The sequence below is a fragment of the Octodon degus genome, unplaced genomic scaffold (assembly GCF_000260255.1).
Source record: "Octodon degus isolate 3935 unplaced genomic scaffold, OctDeg1.0 scaffold00238, whole genome shotgun sequence".
Taxonomy (NCBI): Eukaryota; Metazoa; Chordata; class Mammalia; order Rodentia; family Octodontidae; genus Octodon; species Octodon degus.
The window spans coordinates 2243192-2260386 of record NW_004524814.1 but is presented as its reverse complement, the minus strand read 5'-3'; the positions used below and the strand labels follow the sequence as shown (position 1 = coordinate 2260386).

General features: G+C 37.1%; 1 protein-coding gene across 2 annotated transcripts in view; it reads left to right on the top strand.

Annotated features, from left to right (window-relative positions):
* The window catches only part of Homer1 (homer scaffolding protein 1), a 156730-nt gene extending 141173 nt beyond the window's left edge, over positions 1-15557 (top strand). For both annotated transcript variants that reach the window (XM_004645736.3, XM_023706047.1), the window contains exons 8-9: positions 307-387; positions 12637-15557. In XM_004645736.3, coding sequence (XP_004645793.1) covers positions 307-387; positions 12637-12825 — 270 coding nt within the window. In that variant the 3' untranslated portion in view covers positions 12826-15557. The remainder of the gene's footprint in view (positions 1-306; positions 388-12636) is intronic.
* Positions 15558-17195: the final 1638 nt, after the last annotated feature.

Below are 17195 nucleotides of genomic sequence, written 5' to 3'. Positions count from 1 at the left end.
AACAGTTTCATAAGTTGTAGCTGTCTCTGGTTTCTAATCAAAAGTTCTGATATCCTAGGAAAGAATTTGATCTCAAAGCTTGAAGCAGCCTTTAAAATGACTGGGTTGTGTTTCTAAGCTGTGTTGTGTCAAGTTAGAATTGTTGCTGATAGTCATTCTGTTCTAGATGAATGCATCCCTCTATAAGTCAGTAGAAAGGAATGTGTTTTAAATTACTGTTTCCTAAAAAGTGGATTAATCATTTCAGAGGAAAATAAGGCCTTCCCTTTCCTTGATAACAGTTTAAATGTTTCCTACCATTTCTAGGAAATAGAAAGATTAAAACAAGAAATTGATAATGCCAGAGAACTGCAAGAACAGAGGGATTCTCTGACTCAGAAACTACAGGTGAGCTACCTACCATACCATGTTTTACCCAGTTCCACGTAGGAAACCATCGGTCATTCTTTCACGTAGTAATGACTTTTCCTGAGACTTCATTTCATAGGTTTTAGTCATTTTTTTCTAGGATTGCTGATTTGTGCCTAATCTTTGACTTTTCAAAATTTACTTAGTTACTAATTATTGAAATTGTCCTACCAATTTGATTTGAAACTGTCTCATTGCTATTTATTTCTCAATAAAATTATGGGAAAAAAAAACACACACACACACACAAAGAGGGTGGTAGAAAACACAGCTAGAAAAGGGAACAAGGTCTGGAGCCCAGCAATTTCAGAGATGACTTTTGAGGTCTGCACAATCCTATGGATAACCCACTATGACTACTGGACTATATTGGATTATTTTGCTGAATTCACATACTTACAATATTTAAATGGCAATGGAATGAATACCCACCTCTGACAAAACTAAATAAAAAAGGGGGATATAAATAAAGGACCATTTGTATCTATATATATATATCTTGAATTTTAGGTTAGATATACAGCTACTTTCTCTTAATTCCATGAGAAGTAAGATTTGTATTAATAGTGTATGGACAGGAGCCGGGGAGATGGCTCAGTGGAATAAGTACTTCCCTGGCAAGCGCAAGGGCCTGAGTTCAATCCCCGGTTCCACAAAAAAAAAAAAAAAAAAATGGTGTATGGACAGGATATCATGTCTGCATCTTGTACTATGAATAACAACTATGAAGACAACAATATGCAATGTATTAATTATTGTAACTGTCCTACTATACTGTTTTGAAACTGTCTCATTACTATTTGTTTCTCAATAAAATTAATTTTAAAAAAATAATTTACTTAGTTCATGTAGGTATCTTCTGCTACTGGTGGCCATTTATAAATTGTCTTTGGTAAGTTATTTTGTGAATTCCTACTTTTTTTTTTTTTTTTTTTTTTTTTTGTGGAACCAGGGATTGAACTCAGATCCTTGCATTTGCCAGTCAAGCACTTATCCTACTGAGTCATCTCCCCGGCCCCTGAATTCCTGCTTTTAATATTAAAAATGCCTTGAAGTTTTAAAAATTTCTCAAATGGATATCATTTAATTCAGGAATTCTGCTTATTTTTCACACTGAACTAATATAAACTATATAGCAATGTTATTCCCTACTGAACATAAGTAAGTGCTATTTTTCTTTTTTAAGTCTAATTAATTTTGCTAAGATTTTCATCTAAATAATATACTCTTTTTTTTTTTTTTTGGTACCAAGGATTGAACTCAAGCCCTGTATACTTCCTGATTCAAATGTGCATACGTGCTTCCATCCTCTGTGGTAGTCAAGCATAGTAAAAGATTTTTCAAAATTAGTCCAAAGTTTCCTCTAGCCAGCTGTTATGCTGTGTCTATATGTTCCCCCAAAGCCTCATGCAATTTGAGTAGGGCTTTTTCAGAGGTGGCTGAATCCAGGGTGTGTGGCTGGTTTATGGTGCAGTGCTAGGATTAAGGGTGTGATTACTGAATCAGTTCACTGATTGGTTTGGCCTAATCTCAGTAGCCTAGATACAATATTAGGGACAGAAAGAACTTTGTCCTACCAGTTGCTTGCTTGTTTTTGCCATCTTGTGCCTGCCATGAATTGTCTCTCCTCTGTGACGCCTTGGAGCCAGCTAGTTATGGACTAAAACTTCTGTAAACTTTAAGCTAAATAAACTTTGTCTCCTTTAACTTTGGGTATTAGGCAGCCATTTTGTCCCAGCATTGAGAAAATAACTAACATACTAGCTCAAGTATTTTTCTTTTTAGCAGCGGGTCTTGCTATATAGTTTAAGTTGGTCTTAGATACAATATGTAACCCAGCTTGGCCTTGAATTTTTGGTAACCCTCCCACCTCAGCCTCCCAAGTGCTAGGATTACAGGGGTGTACCATCAACCCAGCTAGGTAATTTTATTATATCTCCATAGCCCTTGTCTTTGAGCAGTAGGGGAAAATAAAATTGCTTATTTTGGCTCAGCCTCTTCAATGTTGTCCTTACATTTTAATCATCTGTGTAAAGTAGTGGTTCTAAGTAGGGATAGTTTTGCATCCCAAGGAACATTTAACCATGTGTGGAGACATGTTTTACTTCCACAATTGGGGAGTGCTACTGACATCTAATAGACAAAACCAGGGATGCTGATTTTGTGACCCAGAATGACAGTGTTGTCGAAGTTGAGAAACCTTGATAGAGAACCAGAATATGAAGCATATAATTAGGTGGAAGGAGGCTAGACCTATCTTTTCTTGAATTTGTGTTGGCTTTTGAGCATAGCACATACTGTGATTATACGTGCTATGCACTTAGCACTTAGCACACATGACTCTAATTCTCACATTAGCTGATTGGATGTTCCCATTGGCAGAGAAGAGAGGTACCAACAAAGGCACTCAGCTACAAAGCAGTGAGGCCTACATTTGTTTGCATCTGAAGTGTCATCTTATGATGGATTCTGCATAGAGCTTCATCACCACTCCTTAAACTTTGTTGTCTGCAAGCTGATAATAGAAAAATAGTTATATTCCAGTCTAAGCCAGAAATTCAATATGTACCACAGTTGGAACAGGAGCCTACAAATTTGAGACAATCTAAGCAAAATATCCTCAGATCTGCAGATGAGAAACTCACCAGTTCACAGGAACTATCTTGAAGATGAAGAAAATGATGGGTTTTTTAAATGTTTCTCTCTCCGAACTCCTAGTGGACTCTATCTATGACCTCCATCCTCTCTGTGATGGTATTGCTCTAGATTTTTATGGCTACAGCTGTGGAGCAGTATATTCCCTCTGAGAAACTGAGTATCTAAAGTTAATTGGAAGTTATGATGGACAGAAGCTAAACAGATATGAAGCTTCTTCTCTTCTGGCTGTTTGATCTAAAACAAGATCATAAAGATGTGAGACCTCTACCTACAAAAGTGAATCTTGCTCATTCAGAAATTTAAGCTTTTTCTTTTACTTTTTTTTAAAGAAATATGTTCTAGACACTTGAATTTCCATTCCTTATATAGCTTCTTAAACTGTTTCAGTGAGTATAGATAGGCCTTAAACATTCACCATAAAATGCTAATAAAGTTACCCAAATCTGTGAGAAAAAGAAAAGAAATACCTTCTTTAAGCAAAAAGTGTGTAAACCATCACTGATGACTCTTTTGTAAAGTTTGTGCCAGTATAAATTTTTGTTACATATATACTACTGCCACTTACGAAGAAAAACCAAGAGATGATTTATTCATATCAGTCTTCTGTGTTAAAACATCTAAGTGTATTTCACTGATGAAGAGTGGCTGAATTTTACAACTGCCATCTGAAGCTGTAAATAACAGTTCTTATATATTTCTTCACTCAATATCAGAAGTTATTATCAGAAAGCAATATACCTGAAACAGGACTGGGAAGCTTTTAGAAAACTTGAGGATGAATTCTAAAAGACTAGGCCTCAGAAAAAAACTGCTTTGATCCCTGGTCCACATGTCATGCTGGCCCTGCCCTCGGAGCATGTTGGCGACCAAGTCTGGACATGGTTGCCTACACTACATCAGTTAAAACACCAGTATATCAAAGCAGTGGTGAGGATAACAGGCATACTCACTTTGTTCCTAATCATAATACAAATGCCTTGTTCATTGTGTTATGAGAATGCCTTCATTCTTAGTTCTTGGATTGTTTTTACCAGGAATGACTTGAATTTTGTTACGTCTATGAAGAGAACTATACTTTTCCAAGATTCCTTTTTTTCCTTCCTAGATCTATTCATATCATTTAATATGCTATTGTGTTTTCTGATATTGAATTCCAGGGGTAAATCCCATTTAAATATTATGTCTTTTTTTAATTACTTATATTGAGAAAGAAATAGCAATGAGTTTCAAAACAGGTTAGTAGATGGAAAATACCTGTTCCATGTTAGGTCTAAGATGTTTGCTATTTAGACAAGTAGTGAGATTAAGCTCAACTGCCTATGTTATAGGGTAATAACATCATTAAGCTTCTCTTCTCGAGGGTTAACAACCTAAGTTTGCAGACCAAAAATTAGAGAAAAAGAAGGGCTGCATGGACAGCCAACATTTTGGCCCTAGCCTTACAAGGTCAGTGAGGACTCAGGACATAGGAGAACCTATACTGTACCATCCTGTAACTCAGTTGTGTCCCAAATGTACTGATCAAGGAGATTATGGGGCCACAGAGGAAAGTGATTGATGATGTAGAATGTGCCTAAGGAGAGTCACATGGAGAGAAAACTTTCTCTCAGGCTTTCACAGAGAGCAAATTGGTCAAGCAGTGGCCATGACTTGTCCACATGGCTGACAATGACAAAGGATCTACGAACTGTGGTACAGGGTTTCAGGGTAAATCCTGAAGGGATTTGACTGACCTTGTCAGATACAAAAGTTAAATTTCTTGTTATATAGGTCTTGCTTTATCTTGGTCTTAACCATCCAGCAGAAAAATATAAAAACAAGGTATAAAATGTGAAGCCATATTAATATGCTGAACTTTCAAAGGCTCAAGTCAACAACTTCTGACATTGCCTACAGATAACCCACTACTATTATGGACTACTGGACTATATTGTATTATTTTGCTGAATTCATGCACCTACAATATTTAAATGGCAATGGAATACCCATCTCTGACAAAACTAAGCAAAAAAAGGGTATACAAATGAACAACCATTTTGTATCTGTATATTCATAATAGTTAGGATAGATATACAGCTACTTTCTCTTAATTCAGTGAGAAGAAATATTTGTACTAATAGTGTTTGGATGGGATATCATGTCTGCATCTTGTACTATGAATAACCACTGTGAAGACAACAATATGCAATGTATTAATTATTGAAACTGTCCTACTGATTGGTTTTAAAACTTGTCTCATTGCTATTTGTTTCTCAGTAAAATTAATTTAAAAAATAGGTTAGTAGGACAGTTACTGTCTTTTCTTATTTGAACATTAAACTTGATTCTTACTACTTAGGATTTTTGCATGATATCATGTGATATTGGTTTGTACTTCTTTGGAGGATGGGAACTGTGTTTATGAAATTTCAAAATCACGCTTGATTTGTAAAATAATTTTCATGCCCTGGAATAATTTATAACATATTAGAACTATTTGGGGCAGGGAAGATAACTTGGCGGTCACAGTGCATGCCTTGTCCTATGTGTTAGTTTTTTTTTTTTCTTTTCCTAGGATTTTGATAGGGGGTTAAACCACTGTTTTTTTTATTTATTTATTTATTTATTTATTTATTTATTTATGGCAGAACCAGGGATTGAACTCAGGCCCTGCGCTTGCCAGGGAAGCACTTATTCCACTGAGCCATCTCCCCAACCCCTATCCTTTCATTTATATAAATGTTCAAAGCTTACTGGTTTTACTCTGAGTATCACTTCAAGTGTGTCTCATAGGTTCTTAATATTTTCATTAGATTTGTTTTTTAAAAGTCTGTAATTCTGGCTTTATTTCCCTTTCATACCAGAGTTGTTTAAGAAGATTCCTCAATTTCTTTGTAGAAGGGCTTTTTGTAATTTCTTAGTTACTGACTTCTAATTGTATTGCATTAGGGTCACAGGATTTTGTTGTAGAATTTCCATCTTACATAATTTAGTGCTGCTTTTTTATGATCTAATATTTAAAATTATGAGTGTGAATGCTCAGGGTATGTCTTACATAAATACAGTTGGATAATGTTTTCTCAGCCAATTGAAAATATATTTTTGAAATATATTTTAATGAATAACTCATTTACATGTATGATGATATATTTGTCTCTTTCTCTACATTATGTACTTTTTGCTCTGTTTTGTATCTTTGATATTTGAGGTGATCTTAACTTTGTAGCTGCTACCTTTGAACTTAAATCTTTAAAAAATTCTTCTAGGGCTAGGAGTATAGCTCAGTGCTAGAGAATTTACTTAGCATGTGCAATGTCCTGGCTTTAGTTCCCACACCACACATACATACATACAAAAAAATTTTTTTAAGACAAATCCAGATGTGGTGGCACATACCTGGAATCCCCAGAATTCTGGAGGCTAGGCAGAAGGACCACTATGAGTTCAAGGCCAGCTTGAAATTTATAATGAGTTCAAAGCCTGTCTGAACTATGCAGTGAGACTGTCTCAATAAACAACAAAAAGAAAAGGAGAAGATAAAGATGATATTGGTGTTCATATGTAAACTTTCACTATGCGGTTTGTTTCAAATGCTATCCAGTGATTCTAAACTGTTGTTATAGCAATTTGAGATTTTACCAAATGTTACACAGCGAAGTCAGATTGACCAGTGACACAGGAAACCATCTAGTGGTACTTAAAAAGTGAAGGGAGCTTTTTATTTTGCTAGCAGGCCCAGAGATGTATAGCACCCCAAAATCAAGCTCTGAATATGGGTTGGGGAAGTGACATAGAATTTAAGGGGGGGGGAGTCGAACAAATGCTCATTTAAAGGTGACAGGTTTACAACTTTTAACATCTCTAATGGAAGGTGGCTGTGGAACAGCTCCCATGGGAACAGGGGAAGAGAGGCACAGCAAGGTAGAGACTGTTATAATCTTGTGCTTAAGAACATAATGTCATCTGTGGGGAGGGGTTCAGGGTTGAGTCCTGGCAGAGGTCCTCAAGTGGTTTGTTTTCTATCTCATTATGACATTAAATAGTAGCTTTATTTTTTTTATTTATTTATTTGTGTGTGTGTGTGTGTGTGTGTGTGTGTGTATGTGTGTGTAGCCAACTCAGCCCACCAGGGGGCAGGGCTGGCTGGCATGTGGTGCTAGGGGATTGAACCGCGGTCCCTGTGCTTTGCTAAGCTTGTTCTAAGTAGGTGCTTTAGACGACTGAGCCATCTCACCAGCCCTTTTTTTTTTGCGGAGCCAGGGATTGAACTCAAGCCCTTGCACTTGCCAGGCAAGCGCTTATTCTACTAAGCCATCTCCCTGGCCCAATAGTAGCTTTAATAATGAGACTAACTCTACATTTTCATTTCCTTTCTCCTCCGATATTTTATTTGTAGAATTTCTGCTTTGTTATACTTAATACATAATTTTCTAACAATTATATACACTTTTGGCTTAATCTTTTATATACATTAATATATTAATGTTCAGAGTCTTAGTCCATTGTGCTGTTGTAACAGAATACTTTTAACTGATTATAAAGAACAGAATGTATTACTCACTGTCTTGGAGGCTGGGAAAAATCAACCTCAGCTGACTCATTGTCTGGTGAGATCTGTGTTCCACTTAAGGCTGCACCCTCACCTGCAGGAAGCCTCTGTTAGCAGGCTGAATCCTAGGCATGAGGAGCAGAGCCTGCACTCCTGCTGAAGGTGTCTCCTCTCCAGAGTTCTCTGTTGTTGGAGAAAGTGTGACCTCTGCTTGGTGTTCATCCTGCATATTCCTGATTTCTTGTGCTTTCACACCTAGGTCAGGAGGATCACCATGAGTTCTTGGCCATCCTGGACTATGCAGTGACTCAAGGCCAGCCTGCACTATAGCAAGACCCTGTCTACAAAAAATAATTTTTTTTATCAGACCAGACCTTATATTTCATATTTCTCTTTCCCTTTATTAATGTGACACAAAAGGGTCTTCTCTCCATATACTCCCCTCTTCAGAATTTTGTTTATTTATTCATTTATTTATTTATTTTTGGCTGGCTCAGCCCACCCTGAGGGCGGGGCTAGCATGGCATGTGGTGCTGGGGATCAAAGCTTGCCTAAGCTTGCCCAAACGGCCACTTTAGACCCACTGAGTTGTTTAACCAGCCCTGCCTTCAGTATTTTGGGACTCACAAATACTTTGAGGCTTTCTTTTTCTTGTGGCTATCTCAGTTTAGTGTTATCTGTCTCCACCTGAACTTATAGAATTTGCAGGTATTCTTGTCATTTGTTGGCATAGTTTAGGGAGGATGGCTGGTAGATTTCAGTGTACACAGTCATTATTACCTTCACTATTCAGAAATTTCTTTGGTTTTCATTACCTTGCCTCTGAAATACATGCTGTATTAAAACAGGAACTGTCATCATACTGCTTTATCTTCAGTGTCTAGTAATGGAAGATATTCAATAACTAATTGTTGAGCAGTTCTTTGTCAAAGTGTATATGTGTGTCTTTTACCCATTTTTCTGGATAAAAAATGATGTATTAGTACTTGCCTTAATGACTTATGTGTCCCACTGATACAGGAATGATATAGGACCTCCAGATAACATAAGGGTGGTATCATAACTCCCAACCTGCTAGATGTCTTATATTCCAAGTTCATGTTCCCCAGAATTGAAGAATGACTTCTAAGGAACAACAGTGATTAAGAATAGGAAATATTTATTGAAAGGGAGAGGGATAGCTCCTGAGAGACAGAAGAGGTCCCAAGTAGGTTGCTAAGGACCCCACTTCTCAGGGGAAGTTTTAGAGAACACAACCTCATTGATACAATGTGGGTAACACCTGTAATCAACCAGAAAGATTATAAGTATAGTCACTTAGTAATGTTGATCGATTGGGGAAGGAAGTCACACATAGAAAGTGTACATGGAAAGAACAAAGAACTTTCAGGAAGGGATAAGTCTGGAGGTTTGGTTACCCACTAAGGTGACTGATATCCATCTAGACTTCATTAGACCAATGTTGCCCTTTATTTTATCCTTCAGGGAGGCATATAGGCCTGATCATTCCAGCTTTATCTTGATGCCTAACTCCCAACAGATGTGCCTCCAGCCACAGTTGTGTTTTCATTTCCTCTTTTGACTATCTCAGGAACCCAGCCCTATCTGTCTATATTTCTACCTAACTCAGCTGTCTACAATGCAACTATATTTAAAGATTAATAATCTACGAGGCAATTAATAATCCAGAGGCATTTAAAATGTGAATCGTACTGATAAGAACTTAAGTAAATTAGATGTCAATAAAGATAGAGGGGGCTGGTGAGATGACTCAGTGGTCTAAAGCACCTACTTAGAACAAGCTAAGCTAAGCAAAACACAGGGACCGCGGTTCAATCCCCCAGCACCACATGCCAGCCAGCCCCACCCCCTGGTGGGCTGAGCTGGCCACACACAAAATAAATAAATAAATAAATTTTAAAAAAATAAATAAAGATATAGGTTTTATTTTGGTTTGGAGGGTGGGGTTTTTTGTAGCTTTTATTCAGGCTAAAAGTTCCATGGTTTCAACTTAGAGAAAATCAAGGTGATCTTGTTCCAATGATTGTGTCATAATTGTATAATTACTCCTAATCTAACAGATAAAGAACATGACTTTCTCCCCAGTAAAATTTTACACATTCAGTTTTTGCCCTTCCAGTCACTCAAAAGAGATTAAGCTATTCTGCCCTGCAGGATTTATTGAGTCTGACCCATGCCTCTGGGCACTACTAGGCTGTCTTACATTGTAAAGGAAAAGAAGTTCCTAGACAAAAATAGGAGTTAGAAGAATGAGTTTATGGGGAGGGGAAAAAAAAAAGGCAGGAGGAAGACTGGAAGATATAGGCTCAGGTTAGAAAACTGGGACTTGGCATTCATTGGCCATGGCTTTAGTCTCCTCTGGCTGGTCCCTGTTCACTATGTCATCTGCTCCTGCTATAGAAGCAGGTTCTTTCTTCCTGAAAATAGATGTGCACCATTAGCATTGCTTTGGACTCCTTTTGTTATCTTTATAGTAAAATTTCTGCAGACAGCTTAGTGGAGACTCTGTGGATATAACAATGCAGTACTGTGGGAATTCTGTTCCACTGAAACCATTTGGATGTGTTATTGGTGGACACGGAGAACGGTGAGGCTTTTGTGTATAAGGAAAGCTTTGGAGAGTAGACAGGGTGGTGGTTAGGAGTGACATTTGTTGTTTTTAGAGTTGGAAACATTCAACCCATAAGCTTCGTGTTTAAAGCAGCAAGGGAGTATGTGGTGCAGTCATGAGTGGAATTTTTACATCTAATGGAAGAGTCTGTTTCTTCCCTAACAGTTTACAGATGGAATTTATAAATATTTTATTAATTTCAGATTCCATTCTCACTTTACTTATCTTTACCTTGCAGATTTTTCAGAGAAAGGAGATTAGAAAAATGCATGGCTTAAGATACCAGTACAGGAGCCGGGGAGAGATGGCTCAGTAGAATGAGTGCTTCCCTGGAAAGCACAAAGGTCTGAGTTCATTCCCTGGTTCTGAAAAAAAAAAAAAAAAAAAAAAAGATACCAGTACATACTTAAGATGAGACTGGATTCCTAAGCTCTTCATTTATCAGTCCCCATAGTTCTTCTATTTTGTTCTTCATTTTTTCCAGTCTTGCATCTCACGTGGCATCTCACATGGCACCCCCGCTCATGCGTTGCTCATGTAGACATGTAGTTTTCCTCAGAATTCTGAGTCATCTGTTGCTTTCTTAAATGTGCTCAAAACAGTTTTTTTCTCAAAACCTTAATTTCTGAAGATACTTTGAGAAAAATAAATACTGGTGGGAAAGTGCCCTAACACCAACCCCAAGTTGTTTTTCCTTTGTGCTTGGACTCCCCACTGTCCACACACACGCTCTGTCCAGATGCGATGTGCAGCTTCCTGTGCTGTTCTTGTCACTGAACTGTGACCAGCTTGTCCTTCAGCAGGATACTTTGACTTTCCACTGTCCTTTATACTTAACAGCTTTACATTTCAATGTATTGAATTTGAAACATCTTATTTTCTGTTGTGATTCATGTTGTATATATTGTTTTCACTGTGCCATATAACTTACATATTTGAATATTATTTTTGTCAATCAGTTAATTCCTCTGATATAAAAGTGAGCTTTTCAGAAAGGATATATGAAAAAAAAGAAAGGATATATGATCTTTAATTTATTTCTTATCTAATTAGTTTACTTAAAGCATAAGAGTTAGGGCCAGCCAAATAGCTCAGCAGATTAAAGCCCCTGCTAGCAGGCGCAGGGCCTTGGGGTTCAACCCTTGGGCCTGCCATGCTGGCCTCGTCTCTGGGGCATGCTGAGACAGCAGTTGAGACTGGGGGTGGTGGCATGCCTGTATTCCTAGCTCTTGAGAGGCTACAAACAGGTGGATCACTACAAGTCCGATCTAGTAGTGAGACCCTGAACACCCTGTAGACCCTTCACTAAAATTTAAAAGAAAAAAAGTATAAGAGTTGACTTTCTGCCAATTTTTAAATTTCATTCTTTAACTGAAAATATTATTAGTGCAGTTTATCTTTATGACTCACTTGTCATTCTTAGAAACATTTCTTAAAACAATGATAACTTCTGAATAACTTTTGATTAGCAGTTTAATGTGTTTCAAATTTTTTAGAACCTTTTGTTATCATGAACTCTTGCTTCCCTTTTGCATTTACTGTACAGTTATTACATACCTGCACTGTAGTTTTTAGCAGTTGAACTGTATTCTTAACTACATATATTCATTTGATATCAAGGCCACGTGTTCAGATAGTACTACAAGCTCATTTTAAAGAGTTACTTTCTTCTCTAAATCTTTGCCAGAGTTGCTGGTTAAATTAAAGAGAAAACTTTAATTTCTTTCTCTGCTTGGTTTCATCTGAGCTTTTAGCAGGCTGCCCTGACTCCTGTTTGTTAACCAAAGTAGGTAAGGAGCAGTGAAGATGAGATGAGAATAGTTACTCAGTGGGTCTTCAGTGCTATCTGGGCTAGGAAGCCTGTCTGAAAATGTTGCTTGGCTTGAAGGAATGAGTTAGTAACTTTTTGTTGGGTGAATAGATACGTTCACAAAGAAGCTAGTCAGTAAAACCACACACTCTGAGGGCTTATCTGAAACCTCTTTAAGGGCTGGCCAGATAGCTCAGCAGACGAAAATGCCTTCTTATACAGAAAGCAAGGCCGGAGTTGGATCCCCAGCAAGCCAGACCAGCCCCACCCCTAGGGCTCACTGAGACATAGATTGAAACTTGGCATGGTGGTGCACACCTGTATCAGCCCTTGGGAGGCTGAAAACAGGTGGGTCATTACAAGTCCAATCTACATATTGAGACCCGGTAGACCCTATAGACTCTTGTCCTAAATACATTAAAAAGATTTTATTTAATAAATAAATAAGTAAATAAATGAAACCTCTTTAAATAGTGTTGAGCTCCAGAAATTCATCTGGATTGTCAGGCTTGTTATATGATACACAAAATAGCAAGAAGTATGTTGTTTTCTAAGCGGTGAACTGACATATATGTAAATATTTTACTTTTCTTTCTAAAGGAGGTGGAAATTCGAAACAAAGATTTGGAGGGACAACTGTCTGACTTGGAGCAGCGTCTGGAGAAGAGTCAGAATGAACAGGAAGCTTTTCGCAATAACCTGAAGACACTTTTAGAAATCTTGGATGGGAAGATATTTGAACTAACAGAATTACGGGATAACTTGGCCAAGCTACTGGAATGCAGCTAAGGAAAAAGAAATTTCAGTGCCAATTGATTAAGATACTCTCTCTCTTCATAGGACTATTTGGGCTCTGCATCAAGATTGCACACACACAAAAAAACAAATTGAATATCACTCCTCCAGGAGGAGGGTCTTTTGAAAATTGGAATTGTATATTTCAGTGTAAATTTTAGAATTTAGCTTGTAGCTAGTTGGAAAAAAAATGAAAAACTTGAACTACAAATTACCTCCATGTATATTATTGGCCATAGTTAACTAGAAAGTTACAAATAGACTCCTAATGCAATCTTTTTCCCCCCTGATATTAGCCAGTGGGAGAATTAACAATGTCTGGGTCACATCCCCTTTTTGTGTTCAGCATAGTGAAGATTATCTGCTTTTTAAATTAATTTATTTATGATATCTAGAACTGTGATTTGTGTAAAAACTTAGTGATGAAAGCCCTATCTTTTGTTGTAATCTGAATAATTTCTCAGGATATTTTCGCACTGCCCAGAAGCAGTGCCATTACCAGTTAATTCTTGCCAGGAGTGAGAGAGAGCTGCATCTTTATTGAAACACACTATAACTGGGTGTATAGAGTTCTTCCCTTTTTTGTACTGGAAGATTTTTCACTCTGGTGACTACTCTGGTACACTCTGGTGTTCTCTAATCTTATACGTTGTATACTTTACTTTTCCTTATTGATTCCATGTGTTTATGAGAAGATACTGTCTCCCATTTTATTACACATTTTAAAGCCAACTGACAAAGGCAGCTGAGTCCCTCAGAAATTTTTGTTTTTAAATTTCTAATAAATTTGACACACAGAACTGAAATACAATAGCCTGTCATTAACAGGCTGGTGGTGTACTAATGTTAAGTATATTTACAGAAAATATGCAGTTACTTTTGTTTATATATTTTGCAAGAAATCTTTTCTGAATGATCAATGCATTTCAATTTCAAAATAATAGTAGTTATTGGGAAACTATTTATTATAGATAATTTTAAGATGTAGAGCTATTTTCAAGGGGATCCCTTCCCAGAACAGCCAATTGGAGGACTGTGTCTAAATGGTGACCATGGCAGGGGAGACAGGTCATGTGCTCTGGGCCTTCACATCATCCACACCCTTCCTCAAAACTCACATGGCAATATACTGAACTAAACAGGATCTACATTAACAGGCTCTTCTCAGCGAGCAGGTCTTAATGTTTTGATGTAATTTTAAAAAACTTTTAGCAAACATGCATTTCTTTATATGATACATTCTATTATGAAGCTATTTTAAAAGAAAGCCAAGTGTTATCTGGTCTGCATATGAGTAGGAAATGCATCAGAATACATATATTCTTGCTGTACAATGCCTGTCATGGTAAGGAGGTAGGTTTTTTTTTTTAAGTGTATGCTTGAGTATCTGGCTCTATTGAGTCAGTAAATGCACTGACTTTTTGTTTGTACCCCAAATTGATTGAACTGTTAAGTACAAAATTAAGCAGATTAAGTAATTTGTAACCATTTTTCATTCATAGCTACTCAGCACTAGATAATTATGTTTTGTATGTATGTATATGTACATAAATACATACATATTGATTTATATTAGAGTGAAAAATAGTTTGTTTCTAAACTTAGTTTCTAGAGCTTTCAGGTGTCTGAACAGTTTCTCTCAGACCCTTAGTCACCCTGTATGTATGCTACCACATCTTGTAAGCTGCCTCCACCTACCCTAGGGTATTTTCCTCACCTACTTATCATAGGGAGAATAATTGGATACATATGCTCAGAGCAGAGGTATTCTCTGATAAATCAGGTAATAAAGTCTATGATGGTTAGAATTTTGAAGTAGATGTGATTTTATCCACGAGTCTCTGAGTGACAGAGCACCAGGTTTTCATTTAAATAGAGAACTAGCACTAGGGGTCAGGGAATTTAGTTATGAAGAGTTTTTTAAATCTTTTAAAAAACAGTGTAAGCTGTTGAAATGGTAAGTGAATTATTTTAATGATGTAATAAAATATTTTAAAATTTTTGACATAGTGGTCATTTAATGGGAAAATAACTCACCAAAATGTTTCCACTTGAATTGTATTGATAATGTGAGACATATATGTAATTCAATATATACATATGCCCATATGTATATACAGAAAATTATTTTTAATATTTTCCTACTGACATGAAATTTAAAATTGGAAATTTTGTGAGTGTTTTCCTTGTCCAATAGAGGCTAATTGTTTCTTTTTAGTGATTTAACAACTTCTTGAGGGCTGCACCTTTAAAGTCCCAGATTGTCAATAGACATGTACAGTATTTGGGATAAGGTGACACAAGTGCACATATAAATAAACCCTTCTTATAAGACTTTTAAACACACATTCACGGTAGGACAGTATATAGAAATCATTGCCTATGAGTCATAATTCGGTTGTGTGCCTATTGTAGATTTTTCATTTCTGTATTATAAATGGATGTTTGCATATTAAAATTCAGATTTTTCCCAGAGACAAGACATTATATATATATATATATATATATATATATATATGTCTTGATGAAATGCAGTGGTCTGTTCCTCAGAACGCAGCATTGAGGATGGTGGCCAGAATGCATGGACTCTTGGTGACCTTGGAGGACAACAGTGGAGACTGAGCTGTTGTGTCTAAGTTATTATCTGATGATAACTATGAATTCTTGTACAGAAACAAAAGCTGGAAAAAAGAAAAACAAAAATACAGTTTTTATTTTGAAATACATTTGTTGTTCTCTGGAGAATGTACTTCATCTTTTTTCCTTCAGTCTTTCACAGATATTTAAGAACATTTAAGTGATGGCAGCATTTACTTAAATCTTACAGGTGCTACTGGATTTTGCATTAGTGTATTATGTTGTGAAATCCTGACTTTGACATAAAAGGTTTTATAAGTATTTCCCTGGCTGGAAAATTAGTTTTTATTCTTCTTTGTTCTCTATCTTCTCTCCTTTCTCACTCCCTCTCTGTCTTCTCTTTCTCTCTGGAGGTTGAAAGATACAGAGATGCACCCCACACCCTACCCCACCTTCCCAGTCCCCAGAGACAACCCAGCATCATCACAAGTGTCAGCTGCTGCTCTTGTACTGTTGGGAAGCACTTAGAGAGAAAGCTTGTGGGGTTTGGCTTTGTTTGGGGGTTTTTTGTTTGTTTTTCAGGTGGAACTAAAACACTCAAAATTAACCCACCCAATCACATGGCAAAACTGATCTCTTTGTCTTGTTAAAATTAAATTAGCTGGGTATAGTGGCATGCAGCTCTAATCCAAGCACTTGCGAGGCTGAGACAGGATGATCACCATGAGTTTGAGGCCAGATTGGCAACAACATAGTGAATTCAAAACCTGCCTGAAGTATATAACAAGACCCTATCTCAAAAACAAAACAAAACAAAAAAATCTTTAATATGTATGTATTTTTCTTCCATGTTTTATTTAGCTATGGAGTATGTATTTCAGCAGATCTCCTGTGGTCTTGATTTTCTTCCAGTACTAGACTGAGAACCAGGTAGCTGGGGACTATTGTTTTAATTCTTTCCTTTATTTGATGTAAAATGCTTTTAACTCCTAAAATTTTATGCTTAAAGGTATAAATTAGTCTTCATTGAACTTTTCTGTCCTCTCTATACAGCACTGTTCCTTTATCATTCTTGAGGTAAATTAATTTGTTTTGCTTTTTTTCTTTTTAAGACAGGGTCTCACTGTGCAGTACAGCACACTGAACCCTTATCTCTTTTAAAGGAAAAAAAAAAGATAGGGAGGGAACCTTTTATGGCAGCAGATTCAGCAAGTTACTAAGAGCACAATGCTCCGTGCTTAAGGTGCACCAGGTGAGCAGAGAAACAAATTCCCCCCTTGACATTCTGCAACTTTTTACTAAATGGGCTGGGATGCCCCAAATAATTTTCAAGGACTTTGAGAGAAATCTGTCACGTGTCAGGGTTTATATCCTAATAAAAGGTACCTGAACGACTAGCACTCGACCTTCTGTAGGATTCTGACCTCCTCCTGCCAGGTATTTCCATGTCAGATATGCCCTGGGTAGAAACCTTTCTCCACAACATAGATAAAAAATTAGTCATTTCTGTAGCTGGAAAATATCTTGTAAAAGTTTTTTCTATCAGCATGCATGATTTTTCTGTACTGTTCTAAAGCTATCTTAACTGTCTTAAAGCTATCATACACTGTGGGTGGTCCAACTTCTGCATTGCATCCTCAGGAGAGAACCAAAGAGGATCTGGGGCACCTGCTACAGCTGACCAGGACACGCTGTGCTAGTATAACTGTCCTTTGCACTCAGTGGCCCTCCTGGGTGGCCTGTGGGTGGCCTGGAGGACCAAATGCCTCCGTGTACTCCAGCGGCCA